The sequence below is a fragment of the Symphodus melops genome (genome assembly GCF_947650265.1).
Source record: "Symphodus melops genome assembly, chromosome: 10".
Taxonomy (NCBI): Eukaryota; Metazoa; Chordata; class Actinopteri; order Labriformes; family Labridae; genus Symphodus; species Symphodus melops.
Genome location: NC_136700.1, coordinates 4,664,611 through 4,679,358, shown reverse-complemented (window position 1 = coordinate 4,679,358; position 14,748 = coordinate 4,664,611). Strand labels below are relative to the sequence as shown.

At 40.2% G+C, this 14,748-nt stretch overlaps 1 protein-coding gene across 2 annotated transcripts; it reads left to right on the top strand.

Annotated features, from left to right (window-relative positions):
* The first annotated feature begins 6,071 nt into the window (after positions 1-6,071).
* spartb (spartin b) lies at positions 6,072-14,516 on the top strand. 2 transcript variants are annotated; one of them, XM_079354499.1, is made up of 8 exons: positions 6,072-6,455; positions 6,940-7,781; positions 9,971-10,168; positions 11,550-11,715; positions 11,818-12,012; positions 12,107-12,265; positions 12,350-12,440; positions 12,591-13,372. In XM_079354499.1, exons 2-8 carry the CDS (start codon positions 6,945-6,947, stop codon positions 12,649-12,651), a joined length of 1,707 nt encoding a protein of 568 aa, XP_079210625.1. In that variant the 5' UTR covers positions 6,072-6,455; positions 6,940-6,944; the 3' UTR covers positions 12,652-13,372. The 2 variants fall into 2 exon arrangements, with proteins under 2 accessions (XP_079210625.1, XP_079210624.1); XM_079354498.1 differs by having other exon boundaries at positions 6,079-6,455; positions 13,345-14,516.
* Positions 14,517-14,748: the final 232 nt, after the last annotated feature.

Sequence of the window (14,748 nt, the reverse complement as noted above, 5' to 3'; positions counted from 1 at the left end):
CATTCACATGGAACAGAAATCAGCTAAATATATACTAATATGACACAGTTTTAACTGGATGCAGCTTTAAACTTTGGAGTTCAATAAGAGTGTGAATGCTATTATTGTCAATACACAGGTTCACAATGTTGATTTGACATTGTGTGACTCTCTTAGTGGTGTTGAACATAGCTTTGTGTCATAGGTTGAGGAGTGTTTTCTCTCCTGTTTGCATTCTTGGATCACATTTTGTGTACTGCACACAAAATCATCAATCGCGTTGACACAAGGTCCTGACATGTTATTCATACATCACTGGTCAGAATTGATTACTTTTTCAGATGTTTTTCAGCCCCTGAACTGATTGTTTCAGTTTGACGCTTGACAAAAAAAAGAAAAAAAAAAGAAAACATAATATAGCAGAGCCACACCTAAATGCAGCTGATGAATTCCTCTATCTGTGCTGGCATGCTGAACACTTTCCATGGAAACTTGGCCAGGACTCCTTAGTTCACGATGTGTTGAGACAAGCGGTGACACTGGTACTGTACAGCAAAGGCTTCTTACATGCATTGTGGGTTATGTTACACAAGTGAATAAATAAAGTTACTTTGTGTAACTACAGTATTTTACATATACGAAATATCTAGTGAAACTAACAGAAGCTTACTTTGGGGATGCTATCTTCTTCCTGACGAGTTTTATTCTCCTGCCATTGTTTTTTGATCCTGTTGTCTCTCCTTGCCAGTGAATTGTGTTGCAAATTTATTCATAATTTAATTCTAAACTATTTCATGACTATGTAGTACAAAAAACCTTATGCATTTCTCAATGCTCACTCTATTATGTCATTGGAATAACAGGATCTTCAGTCTCTTAGGGACTTTTCTCTCAGAGGAAACCTTAGACTGAACTTCCTTTACTTCAGTCATTTATTTCTTCTGCTCTACCCATGTCTCTCAATCCTCCGATTTTTCCCCTTAAAAATCATGTGAATTAAAAGCTATCTTTACTATAATAGTGTTCACGCAGATGTTAATACAATAACACACTCGAGATGTTTCTTATTTTTCTATCTCTTAGATGTGCTTTTGGCTGTCTGCATGTTGATGTAGCAGACCCAATCTGTTTGGCTGTCCTCCTACACTTTCCTGCCAATGATATTTTACAGTCATGGGAAGACGAACCAATGATGTTTGCATGTGTTTGTGAAACTTTGATGGCTGGCTTTGTCATTACTGTGGCTCATCTACGTGATACTCTTCAAATATGGTCTGTGACTTTGGGTTCACAGCTGCATTTGACCTGGCATAACTTGTACCCCTAAATGTGGTTTATAAAGATAAGCACATCAGCCATGAACATGAAGAAAAAGCTGACAAAGACAGAACACTCAGAAGCCTACATTGTTGAGTAACAAAGATAACATTTGTAATGACTTCAGGGAACTTTGTAATTTTAGAATTAAAATGTGGTTGGAAACTAGCTGCAAGCACAGCAATTACACCAGTCTGTATTTGTACAGAACAATTTCTGGCATGAGTGCACAATAGGTACATCATAATGAGTATTTGTGGTTCTCTTCTTCTGTTAAATCTTATCTAAATTTCATGTAGATACGATAAGGAACGGCTAAATTACTTAATATGCTTTAGCCTGGGAGAAATCCACAACAACTCTGCTCACTAGTTTGGCCATGCACAGCGAAAGTGAACTCTCTTTAAATATGTTGATTGTGATCACAGAACAAGGACCAACTGGTGGCAAACTGAAGATTAATACTTTGGATTTGAGATTTTTACAGAGAACCCTGAACTAAGCCCAGGCCAACAACCTCCCAGAGTTGAAGTTTATGAGAAACATAGTTTTGTGAGCATGATGTCAGTTCTCTCTGTTGTTTCTCCTGAGGTGAAGTGCTCATGCATGCAGTGCTGCCAGGATGATGGAAGGACTTCCTATAGCCTCTAGTAAAACTAATAAGGTTTAAAACCAGAGTGATTTATTAAAGACACTTTTTTATGAAGAGCATGTTCTTTGAAGTGTATCTGTACCTTTCAATCAATCACTCCGAATATAAGAGTGTTTTAGTTTAGTCCTTACTCCATATTCAGCACACACGCTGGTTGAACTGAGGACAAAGGTTTTTGTCCAGATAACAGATCCTTGTTTTACCTTGCGAGCGATCGCTCCAGACTATGCAGCCTCTTGGAGACACAAGACAACAGCAAAATCTCTCTTATCATAAATAACAGTGAAAGGAAAGGTTTATAGGGAGTCTGATCCAACCCCCTTTTCTTCATCCACCATTAGAAAGAAACTTTCTCTTGAATCAGACTGCTGGAAACCAGGAGGATGTCAACTGAGAATGTGTTAAAAAAAAGGATTGGCACATTTACACCTAAATGGTACTATTTCACTGCCCTCCCAATATCGAGAGGACACACTCACAAACCATGGCTCACAAGAGTTACTAAAATGATGACAGAGGAGAGGCTTCTAACCACAGTAGTGTAACAATTATATATAATCATACCCTCCTAATATGAAAGTGAGCTACCACTATTAAAGATGCAACACAAAGGAGCTGAGCCCTGCTTGTCCTTGGCACTTGTTCCTGCACTTATTTTGAAGTTTGTAATTATCTTATCAACACCAAACTTATTAAGCAAACATTTTCTTGAAAAACCATGCGTGTGGTGCCTGAAGGTGATACTTGCTGTAACCTGTGTTCTAGTGCTGCACTGTGGAGACAATACCTAAACATATTATAAGCCTCAGCGGACCATTGAAGGGAAACTGTGACTTCACTCTTGGCAGTCTTATAGGATAGGACCTGCATTAAATCATATGGGTTGTGTTATAAGGCCTGCATGAGAGCAATATGTTTGTGTCATAAAAGTTACAAAACATGCCGAGGACACTGCTGCCCTGTTTTTAGTGAACTTTGTTTGTTAAAGTCTCAGTAGGAAAAGAAAAATGTTATTTTCAACACCAGCATTAATTTAAATATGTGTCGTATGTTTTGATTATTTCCTCTCTTATGTATTCATTCTCTCTGGCTACAATATAGTTTGACCCATTTTCCCTTTATGAACTCATTTTTTTGTTGTTGTTGTTTTATTCTTTTAACACAGTTATTGATGGGACATTTGCCGCTGGGGATAGCTGGATTGTTCTATATTTTATCTGTATATGGATTCATTCATCCACATATGCAGTGCAGACATGGCCTCCTTTTCATGCTAATAGCTTGCACAAGGCGTTGTGAATAATTGAATGCTGACAACATAAGTGACCATTGCAAATGATGCAACGTCTAAAGGGAAACAACATTTTCATTTGACAAAGTAAAGCTCTCAGTAGCGTGTTGTCAGAAATGCATTTAGGGTACAAACAACGCACACATATAAAAGGCACAGACATCGTAGCGGCAGGATTTGTTTTTAGTTGGCTGATTACAGGTCCAGGTCAAAGACCAGGTCCAGGTACAGATACAGGTCCAGGTACAGGCTGTAAAGGCTAGTTTATAAATAAAATTCAAATTTCAGTAAATCAGTTTACTCATCTTCAGACATGAAGGCTCTGCTGCATTCAAAGGCATACCAAACAAAGAGCTAAATCATCATCAATCACTTTGACCACATCTCTCTCACAAACATACATTCATTGCATAGTACAAGTTGGGGAACAGATATGGACTTTCCTTGAGCAGCACATAAAAGCAGCAATTAATAACTTCTATACTTGTATCCATACATGAAATATTGAATTCTGGCATTAAAAAAAACATGTGCAACATATAAGCGAGTACTCATTAAATGTTATGGCATGTTTTCATGTGCTCAGTGATTAAACTGAAGACGGGCAGTCTAGGAAAACAAGAGGTCAGAAAAAGGGAAACTGGGGCATAACAGTTTTATGATTTTGTTATTAAATGGGTAGAAATTAACATTATACACGCTTAAATCAATCATTAAGAGGAGATCTACAGAAATATCTGAACAAATCAGTATCAATATTGACAACAGGCTTATGTCATGGAGGAATGAGACGTTCCTCCATAAACAAAAATTCCTCCATAAATAAAAATGAAATATTATCAGCTATTTAATGACATGAGTGTGTAAAAATAATGCTGATGAATCAGAAAGAAAACTTTATATTGAAACTCTATAACTTAAAGCTGCTTAGTGAATTTAATTGACTGAAATAGCAGAGCATCTGTGAAACCAATTACACATTTTGGATTGTATTCAGCATCTTTTCTTTCTTTTACCATGCATGTCATTTAAATGTGTTGGCGGAATTATTATCCCTCGTTTATCATTGTGTTGTTGTTCCTTTCAGCGAGGATTGAACCAGTCGAATCTGCTGATTCTGGGCCTTGGCTACTGGCAGGCTGTTTTTGGATAAATGAAATCTTAATGTGGCAGCTGTTTGTGGAGAACAACAACACAGCAATAACAAAGAAAAACAAAATGCATAAAGAAGTGAGAAAGAAACATGTATAATGGGGTTCAAGTATTACTTTTACTATAACAGTGTATGAGAGTATTGACCGCTGTATTCAAAAGAAAACGATCATTGAAAATGTGTTTCTTCGCCTCAACTCAAACTATGATTATACAGACAATATGACTTAAAATATCACTAAGTATGAGGCTGTTAAAAAAAGAAAAACTTGGAACACGAGGTAAAACTCTAGTGTATCAGCTCCACATGTGTTCAGAGCGTGTCCAGTCTGGTCCCTCTGCTATCTGTGGGGATATATGCTGAAATCTGTCAGACTGCAGATGGGACTAATGTTTATCACATGCCTTTCTGACAGTAACTATTTGGACTTGTACAGAAACTGGCGGCAGTCAGAGCAATAAAACTGTGACATGAAAGATTGTAAAAGAGCGACTTTTTAGTTAATTATGCTTGTGGATTTGTACTGCAAATTTTTAATGACTGTTGCCTTTTCCATTTATATCCATTTGTGGAAAAATGTAATGGTCATTAGTGGCACATTTATACTAAATGTAGATCTAATCCTTTCCATTTCCATTTCCAAAAGCCTAAATTATGAGGGTTATAAAACGTTTTGATGAACTTGAACTCACAACAGTATAAACACAATTCTGTCTCCATTTCTCATTTAGTCGTTGCATTTCAGATAGGATTTACCGCCCTCTGCTGGTTAAAGTTCTCACCTATCACCATTTAAAACTCACCTGTATGCAATATAATCCGACTATTAATAGATAAAAGAAAAAAGAAAAAAAAGAAAAACAAACAAACCCAGCAACAACAACAGAAAACATGCACAAATAAAAATACAGAAAACTTACATGTGGCACTCTCAAAGACAAAATACATTTAGGAAACTAAAGGGAGATTATTTTCTCTAATCAGACATCACATCATTATTTCATCTGAGGACTTTATATGTATTAATTAATCAAAGATGTCATTGTGTGTTTAATTAAAAAAAAAAAAAAAGATCTTAATTACTTGTTATTTGATTGATTATTTCAAAGTGTTTTTTTAAAACATTTTACAAAATATGTCAGGCCAATAAATGATTTTTTTAAATTTTATTTTAAAGAGTTCCCCTACTTGTTCGTATTATAGCACACCCTTTAACATACTTAAAACTGAACAGATAATATGATATATGATATTGTAAAAGCACTGTATTCACAATAACACAAACAGGAAACTTGAAGTAAACACATCTAAAACAGGATTAAGGATGCTGCTAAAGCTACAATTTATCTTTCTACCTATTTTAAAATCATTAACAATCATTATGACGTTTAAATAACATTTCCTCGAAATCATTTATTTATTTAGTAAAGATGAAATAGGCTAACATGAGTGGAGCTGTCGAAGCGAAAATTAAAGGATTTTTTTTTTTCTAAATGCTATAACTTGGTCACTATATTTTGAAAGTGCAAGCAGGAAGTGGATGTATCATAACTTCCGCATGAATGCTAGCTTTACTAATTCACATTACGTGTCATGTCTGTTTTTGTCCACTAGAGGGCGGTAAGGTCGTGATTCTATCCACTTGTACTCACGTTGAGAACGTTACAATCTGAACAGCGTTAAGCACCAGAGTTGACCGCCCTCCAGTGGCCGCAGTTGTGAACTGCAACCTCGCAAAGACACGTTAAGGTCGCGCATATACGCTAAAGGAAGCGCTGTCGCTTCCGGCCAACGCTTCAAAATAAAATCTAAAATGGAGTCATAACGCACACGCCGCTCTTAACTTTTGCTTTGAAGGGTCAACGCTTTGTAATCTGTGTAACCTCCCTACTCATTATGCTGGAGTCGTGTAAAGTCCAGTAATCCACATCCGACTATTTTCTCCTGAAAGATCTTTATTGTGGTGAAACTGAAAGAGGATCTGTTTGGACAGGAACGCGTAAGGACTGCTACAAGTTAGCTCACAGGCTAAAGTAAACACCAGAGTTTGTTCGTCCCCTGAGGTAAGCATAAGAAGGAGCTAAATCTTCTCAGCTGGTATTTACATTGTTTAACTCCTCTGTAATGTATAGTTACGTCCTGCGAAGTGGAAAGTCATTGTTACAGACTCGCTCATGTGAACAGGGAGGTTAGCTCTTGATAAAATGTCTACCTCAGCTATAAACGACCTTTTTTATTTGATAGCAGATAAACAAACGCACACATAAAAAAAAAAGAAAAGGCACAGTGAGTCAGTATATATAATTTCTGTCTGTGTTATTGATAACGAGATGTAGTTGTGGTCGAGGTGAGATGTGAAGGTGCGCAGTAAAATGAGAGCAGAGTCACCTGTAGCTTTAAGAAAAGTCCACTGTTATTTAATGGGTTTACTTTCAGCCAGTGACAATCATCCTCCTTTTTTTGGTATTCCTGTGTTAAGTGTTTAAGTTGTTTCACTTGATTGTAAATCGAGATAATTGTGTCTGTTTTGTTTTTTTTATTTGTCAGAGGGAATGGAGAAAGCTAAACAAGATGCCTTTGACAACGCCAGACTTCAGGTGATTAAAGATGGCTATGAGAGGGCCTTCGAGTACATCAATCTGGGGCTCACAGCAGATGAAGCCGGAGACAAGGCGCAGGCCCTGGAGCTCTACAAGCAAGGGAGGCAGCAGCTGGTTCGGGCCATCAGCGTGCCCTCGCAGGGAGAGGAGTGTGTCGGCAGCTCCTGGGAATCCGCCAGACAGATGAAGCAGAAGATGCAGGAGACACTGGACAACATCACCACCCGCCTGGCTATACTGGAGACCAGCTCTGACCTTGAATCTGCACCTGCACTGAACACTGTGTCCTCCCTGGGAGCTATGGACGCTCCATCAGAAGGTCTGTACCCAACACTGCCTACCAAACAGAAACCAGAGAGGCCGGTGCCACCGAAACTACTTCCTGCTTGCGGTCCCGCTGTCGGAGCTGTAGGAGGAGAAGCTGCAGGCAGCAGCGAGGGTCTTCCTCTCTCTCCTTGCAGACAGCCTGTGGCTCCAGCCGAGCAGCCTCCAGCTTACTCTCCACAGGCGGCTGACGGCCACCTCTCTATCTCGTATGGAACAGAATCAGGGGAGATGTCAGTGGTAGGGGAAGAGTTCTACAGTCGCACGTCTAACTCAACGCCGTCTCCTCAGAGTATGGGCGAGGAAGGAGAGGAGCTCGTGTACATCCCTCACGGAGTACAGATATTCTTCGTCACACCTGAAGGGCAGGTGAGCGCCCCGTCCTACCCGGGCTACCTTCGGCTGGTGAAGTTCACAAGCGATCACTCTGACCGAATGCCAAACCGACCACCAGCATTTCTGCAGGTAAGGGCGAACACTCTTTCCGCCAGCACACTCAAACTCACACTCTCTGGTACGAAGGACGAGATAAGCCACCGTCACGACAGTATGATGCAACAAGTGCTCGTGAAATGTCACCAGTCTGTGTTGTGCCCTTTACCCTGTTTCTGTAAGATGACTGCAGGTTGCTGAAGACTCCTGTGAGTCATCAGCAGGAGGAGATTTGTTTGTTATCTCTAATGCATGTCTTATGGACCTGATCATGTGACAGTTGTTTAGTCGGTGCTCTAATCCTATTGGCTTGGTGAACATGTCGTCATCCTCCTTGGGAAGTTCCAAATCCCAACATTTGGCAGAGATAAAACCCTCAGTCACGAGCTTCTGGACTTCCCCCTCGTCCTCTTCTTGAGACTTTGCTCATTACAAGCTGATGAAGCTTTACTGCACAGCAGGAGATAAAAAAAAGCTCATGTTTGAAAACATCTGCCATTACTCTCGTCCGCCCCGAACAAAATCATCACCCCCTATCTCACCACTCAACAAGGAATCCACTCAGGAAGCGTGAATCATGTTTGGAACTCTTGGGCTCAGCTAACCGTCCGCCAGCTAGAGATCGAAGTGAAGCAAATGTTTTGCTTCATAAACTTCGACAGCGAGCGCTCTGGCAGCCACGGTAGTTTGACTTTGCAGACGGCAGCAGGCCTCTGAACCGCTGCGCTGCTCAGTGAATGTTGGCGTTCCATGTAAACAGAGCTGCAGGTGATGACGTGAGGACCGAGAATCATGCGAGCTTTCTCCTTAGCAAAGCCTCAGTCGAGAAAGAATCTTCTCCATTGTGTTTCTCGTCACTGTTTGCTCCGCTGTGTGTTCTTCCACGTTTGGATCATGGGATGTAATTTGACTCCTCATCAGGGAATTTCCCAGGTGCCATTGCCAGCGGGTGACATCAGTGATTCACGAGTGCTAGTAGTGAACTAAACCCTGCTTACACTGTTCTGGCCTGTAATCCTGTTAGCCATGCTGCAGTCAGTGTCCTCTCACACTGTGGAGCTCTAAACAGAGCCAGCATTCACCGTGACACACAGTCAGTCTGTGGTTTGATTTCAAACATTGTTCTATGTTACTCTGTGATGAGACCAAATACAGAGCTGAGAAACAGTTTGAACAGAAATAAACAATCTGAGACATTCATCTGTCTCTCCTGTAATTATGAAAGAAACAGCGAGTGAACATTTATTAAGGACAAACAGGAAATGTGAACACAAATACATTTGCAAAGGCAGAACGTGAATGAAATGGAGAAGTTTAAACGCTGACAGAACTATGTTGAAAATATTTTACAGAAGGTTTTTTTTTTTTTTTTTGAAAGTGTGATTGACCTTTTTGTGTGAGCTTTTTGTTGGAGGGGAGCATTGTCTGTTCAAAAATAAGAGCAAACACACCTTTCGCTATATCTTACCTGACAGAGCAGCACGCGGTGAATTCGGCCAATGAGAGGACGGCAGACTCGGCGCACCCTGGACTCTTGTCACTTCTTTTGTGCGGCGCAGCATTCTGCTCTGACCACACACGGCGAACTCTGCACTTCATTGAACCCGCTGCTTTAAAATCCCAACATGTGCTCATGCGATGCTTCAACGATGTATTTTTTTTATTTGTTGTTTTACATGTTGCGATTTATCTGCTCTCCTGTAGTGTTGTCGACATCTTTAGTTTTTATTCTCTCAGCGCACGGCAGATTCTCAGAGGGACAATTCATTTATCCATCCATCCATTCATTGATTCACAACAGATGGAAACTAGTGCTAGAATTTCCCTCGGGATCAATAAAGTATCTATCTATCTATCTATCTATCTATCTATCTATCTATCTATCTATCTATCTATCTATCTATCTATCTATCTATCTATCTATCTATCTATCTATCTATCTATCTATCTATCTATCTATCTATCTATCTATCTATCTATCTATCTATCTATCAATCAATCATCTGGCTTTTTTTTGCAGCTGTAATTGTTACAGCTGTTCATTAATATACACTCTCTGTCCCTAACAAACAAATAAATACATTCATGCATTCATTCACCGTGAGAATTGTTCTCTCTTGTTCTGAGATAAGACACTTCCTGACCCTAACAGTGTAACTCTTGACCGTCCTGTTTCCAGCTGTTCCAGTTTCGACCGTTCTTCTGTGTTGCTGTCCTTGCAGGTGTGTGACTGGATCTACCCTCTCATGGCCATGCAGTCTCCTGTGCTGCTGTGCAACACCGGCGTGTTCATGTTCCCTGACATGATGGCTCCGGCTCCAGGCTATTTTGTCGGGGTGGTGTTGTCGTCGGAGCTGCCTGCTGCAGACAGACAGTTGTTCCAGGACCTGCTGTCCCAGATGACAGATCTCAGGGTTCAGGTCAGTGTGTGTCGCTCAGCAGTCGGATCTGTCACAGCACAAAAAACGACTTCTGTCCTTGATGACCTTTTGAAAATTGGGACAATAAATTATATTTCTAATTCTAACACATCATCTGCAACTGAAGAGCATTCATTAGAATTAGGTTTTTCTCATTGATCAAATGTTTAGAAAAAAAAAATATTTAGGAAAGTTTTTTTCTGCTGTTTCACATTTAATTGGTTTTCATTACACAAGTGCTGAAGCAAGTCGCCAAAGAATTGTTACACAATGCTTTCTGGCAAATCGTCCTGTGCCAGTGGGAGGCACAGAGAGTTATTTTTGGAGAATGAAGCAGTGAGGCCGGCGCGTTGTGCTGCTGTTGGATAGTCATTAAGACATGTGAATGTGAAAGCATCTTTATCTCAATACTCTTTGAAAGATCAGATCCCCACTTGTCTCGTTAATTGTTTACAAGGGAGAGGATATAGATGCCTTTTAACCTTTGTAGATTTGTCCTCACACACACACACACACACACTCACTCACACACACACTTATTTTTTGCTCATAAATCATGTTTTGAAATTCAGTCAAAGTTTTCTGACCCACTGAAGAAACACACCAAATGGTGCAAATGTTAGCTTGTTACCTTCACTGCACCTTTCTTCGAGTTTATCCTCACAAGCAGTTTTCTGCAGGCAGGCAACAGGGCAGATATTAAATTAGCCCCTAACATGAAAAAGATCTTAGTGGCTGCTTATTCAGTGCTTTGAGGCTGCAGACCTTTTCAATGTTTTGCCCTGGCATGGAAGGCGTCGTCCTGCTTCTTCTGAGCTGGCACACTTCTCTCGGTTCCCCCTGCCTCAGCATTGTGGGGATTTGAGAAAGGCAGGTGAGCAGAATTAATCAGATTTAATGCTCTTATCTGCAGCAGTTAGCACAACCCTAATGCTGTAGGTGAAACACAAGTGCCAGTTCATCCATGATGGAGGTGGAGACGCAGACTCAGATCGATGCCTAACAAGGTCACTCCTCATGTAAGCAGTCCGGCGAGTTCTTTACTCTGATGGACCTGATCAGCAAGTAGCCACCTCTGTTTGTATTGTTGGAGCTAGTAGAAGTTTTTTTTTAGTTTTTTTTTTAGCATAAATGGAGGACAAAGGGAGACATTTGAAGATGAACGACAGCTTGTTTGTGACAAGCAGCACAATGTAACAAGAAGCTCTGAATAACAAGAGAAGCTATTGTGTGAGTGGAGGGGGTTACTTTGGGACAAGCGTTTGAATGGAGATGTGTACAGCGAGCACATCTCAGCCAACAAGTTCTCCTGAACTTAAAAGGCCACCTATCTTGTGCTTCTGTATTTTTCAGTAGTTAACCAATGTGTCTATATAACCAGGCTCCAGATGAAGCCGCAGACACCATTAATCTCAGTCAGAAGGTGTCCGTCGCTGCACCCGAGGTCACTTCACCCGAGGTCACTGCACCCGAGGAGACTGCACCCGAGGAGGACGAGAAGTCTTTGCCAGAGTGGAGCGAAAAGGTGGCAAATGGCATCCTGACAGGTGAGGTCCCCCTTCCCCCCCCCCCCCCAAATATCTGTTGATTTGTTGATGTGAAGCCAGCAAAGACAACAGACTCAGTGAGTTTTCCCTTTGTACTCTCAGGGGCGTCCTGGCTAAGCTGGGGCCTGGTGAAAGGAGCCGAGTTTACAGGCAAGGCCATCCATAAAGGAGCGTCTAAACTCCGAGAACACATCACCCCAGAGGACAAACCCACCCACGTCAGCCCCACTGTCACCAAAGGCCTCCATGTTGCCAAGCAAGCGACGGGAGGAGCTGTCAAAGTCAGCCAGTTTTTAGGTGACTACGTCATCCAAAGTCAGCAGGTTTTTAACTGACCTCGAGTGGTTGTTTGGCAGCGGACCTTTAATTTTGTAATGCTGTGTTGCTGCAGTGGATGGGGTGTGTACGGTCGCTGGCTGTGTGGGTCGAGAGTTGGCTCCACATGTGAAAAAACATGGAGGAAAGCTGATCCCAGAGTCTATGAAGAAAGACAAGGATGGGCGTTCCAACATCGATGGAGCAATGGTCGTGGCTGCCAGTGGAGTGCAAGGTGAAGTGATTTTCTATTCTTTGTTTTATCTTAAAGATGTTCAGGAGAGAAGTGCCTTACCGTGTATTTTCTGAACCTAACAAGGATTTGCAACCATGTGGACCGGTTTGGAAATAGCAGCGAAGAACATCACCACGAGTGTAGCGTCAGAGACAGTCTCCACTGTAAAGCATAAGTAAGTGTTCTCCTTCATTTCTGAACTCGCTTTGATATAAAGCAATAAACAGTGTGCTCCGCACAGGTGTTAAATGTAACCAATGACTCACCTTTGCATTACACATCGAATACCAAACGTGCACTCACCCGCTTTCAATTTGCTTTGCAGATTTAGGGGTCTACAAAACGTCTTTGACCCACCTAATGAGAAGAAGTGTAATTATTCCTAATTAGTCACAGCTATTCAACTGTGGAACTACTAATCACAAGCATGACATTGAATGAATTGGCTCTTGCACAAAGCACTCTAATGTCATCTGTTCTGTGCAGATTCACCGCCCCTCCCCTCTGCTGCCAATCACGTGCATCCTCACATGGAGCTGCCTTTTACATTCTTTCTTCTTCAAATGTTTCTGATTGATAACTCTCTCTGTCCTGCCAGATTTTAAAGTCTTCCTAGATTTGCTAAACAGGTGCAACATGTTCCAACAACTCCTAAAAGACAGTAGAACAAAGGTTTAGACGGGGTGGGTTAGGCAGTGTTGTGCATACTAAAAAAAAAGATCCATAGGCTACTGCTTGTCTAGTTTCTATCTGCAAATGACTTTCATAACATTGCTTTCTGGACATCATATCATTAGATGTCCAATATCAATTTCCCTTTATATTGAGGAAATAGATGTACTATGTGCCTTAGTAAATGATTGTATGTGTATTGCCCACCCTAAGATGTCTGATCACTCTTACAAGTCTGGCAGTCAGAGGTTTCTTCATTTATTTTTGCTCAATCGCATGGGTGACATTTTGAATTCGTTAGGAGCATGGCATCTTTATAATCCCTGCACTGCATATTAATTCTCCCCAAATCCTCTGTTTCTGACCCCTCCTCTCTGACTTCCCACCCAATCTGACTTCTGATGAAGATATGGATCAGCAGCAGGACAAGCCACAGACCACGCAGTCAATTCTGCCATTAATGTTGGTATCACTGCCTTCAATGTTGACAACCTTGGGATCAAAGCTATGGTGAAAAAGACTGGCAAACAAACGGCTAAAGCCATTTTGGAAGACTACAAGATTCCAGAACCTCCTGAGAACGGGAAGCAGGTGGAGAAATCTGAGAAGTAGCTGTCGGTGTTCCCTGCCTAGTCCCTCAGCAATGCCTTAAAGCATCATTTGTATTCTTCTAACAAATAATATTCCATTAATTATTAATTATTTATGAAGATGTGCTCTATATTTACAAGATAACTACTGGTATATATCTTATAGTTTCATACACCTTTTAAAGCACCTTACTCATTATTTATAATAACAGAGTTGGATCCTCCTGAAGGAAAACAGCTTTATTTTACTAATCCGAATAAAGCCTTACATTTCAGATATCAGGGTACATTGATCTATGTTGATAATCTTTGTCGTTCAGGTATATTTACATTACTTAGGAGACACAAATATGTATTTTAAGGAGGCTTAGAGGCTTTCCTTATCTTTATGAAGAATCTGTGTTTAAGTTTCCCTGTGAGAGTAAGTGCAATTGATGTATTTAAAAGGAGTTATTAAAACTATCTGTATATGAGTTTCTGGTGAGAGAAAAAGAAGCATCTCATGAGCAGCAGTGACCTAAATCACATCTGCTGACTGCGCCTCCAAATATCAAATAACCAAAGCGTTTTTTTAATGAGCTTTACAACAAAACTGATGTCTTCAGTCTGTAATGTTTTTGTGAGACCTTCAATTTATGACTGTAAAGCTTCTGAGTCTGAAGTCTAAAATGGATTGTTTTTGTCCTTTTGTCTTGACTTGTACATTTCAGTTATTTTGAATCTTTAAAATGTTAACATTCAAAATATTTTAAATTAAATTCTAGATACTCATTTCTATGGAAGGTCAAAACATTTCGAGTGTATTCTAAAGTGTGATGCCACCTGTTTCACAACCCAGCTAGTGTCTTTGTTATTGTCTAAGGTTTTTCTTTCAACTCCATCATAGAAGACTTTATCAAATAAATGTAATTTTCTGATGGCAAACAGCGGATTCAAGCATTGAGATCATGATTTAATAAAATGAAAAATCATTTATTCCTTTTGAAGAATTTGTAATTCACTGTTTTTTTAGTGTCCTATAAGGCTTTTATTTTGAAAGATCAGTTATGATCCATTAGCCTTTTACCTCCACCTAGGGGCCGTTTGTTATGTAGTACTTCTACCATTTTTTATTGTTTTATACATTATGAAATAGAAACTAATGTAGAGTCCAGATGTTTTAGTAAAACAGAAATTAATAACACAACCTTTTAGAATGAAAAATAAATTGGATTGTTGAAT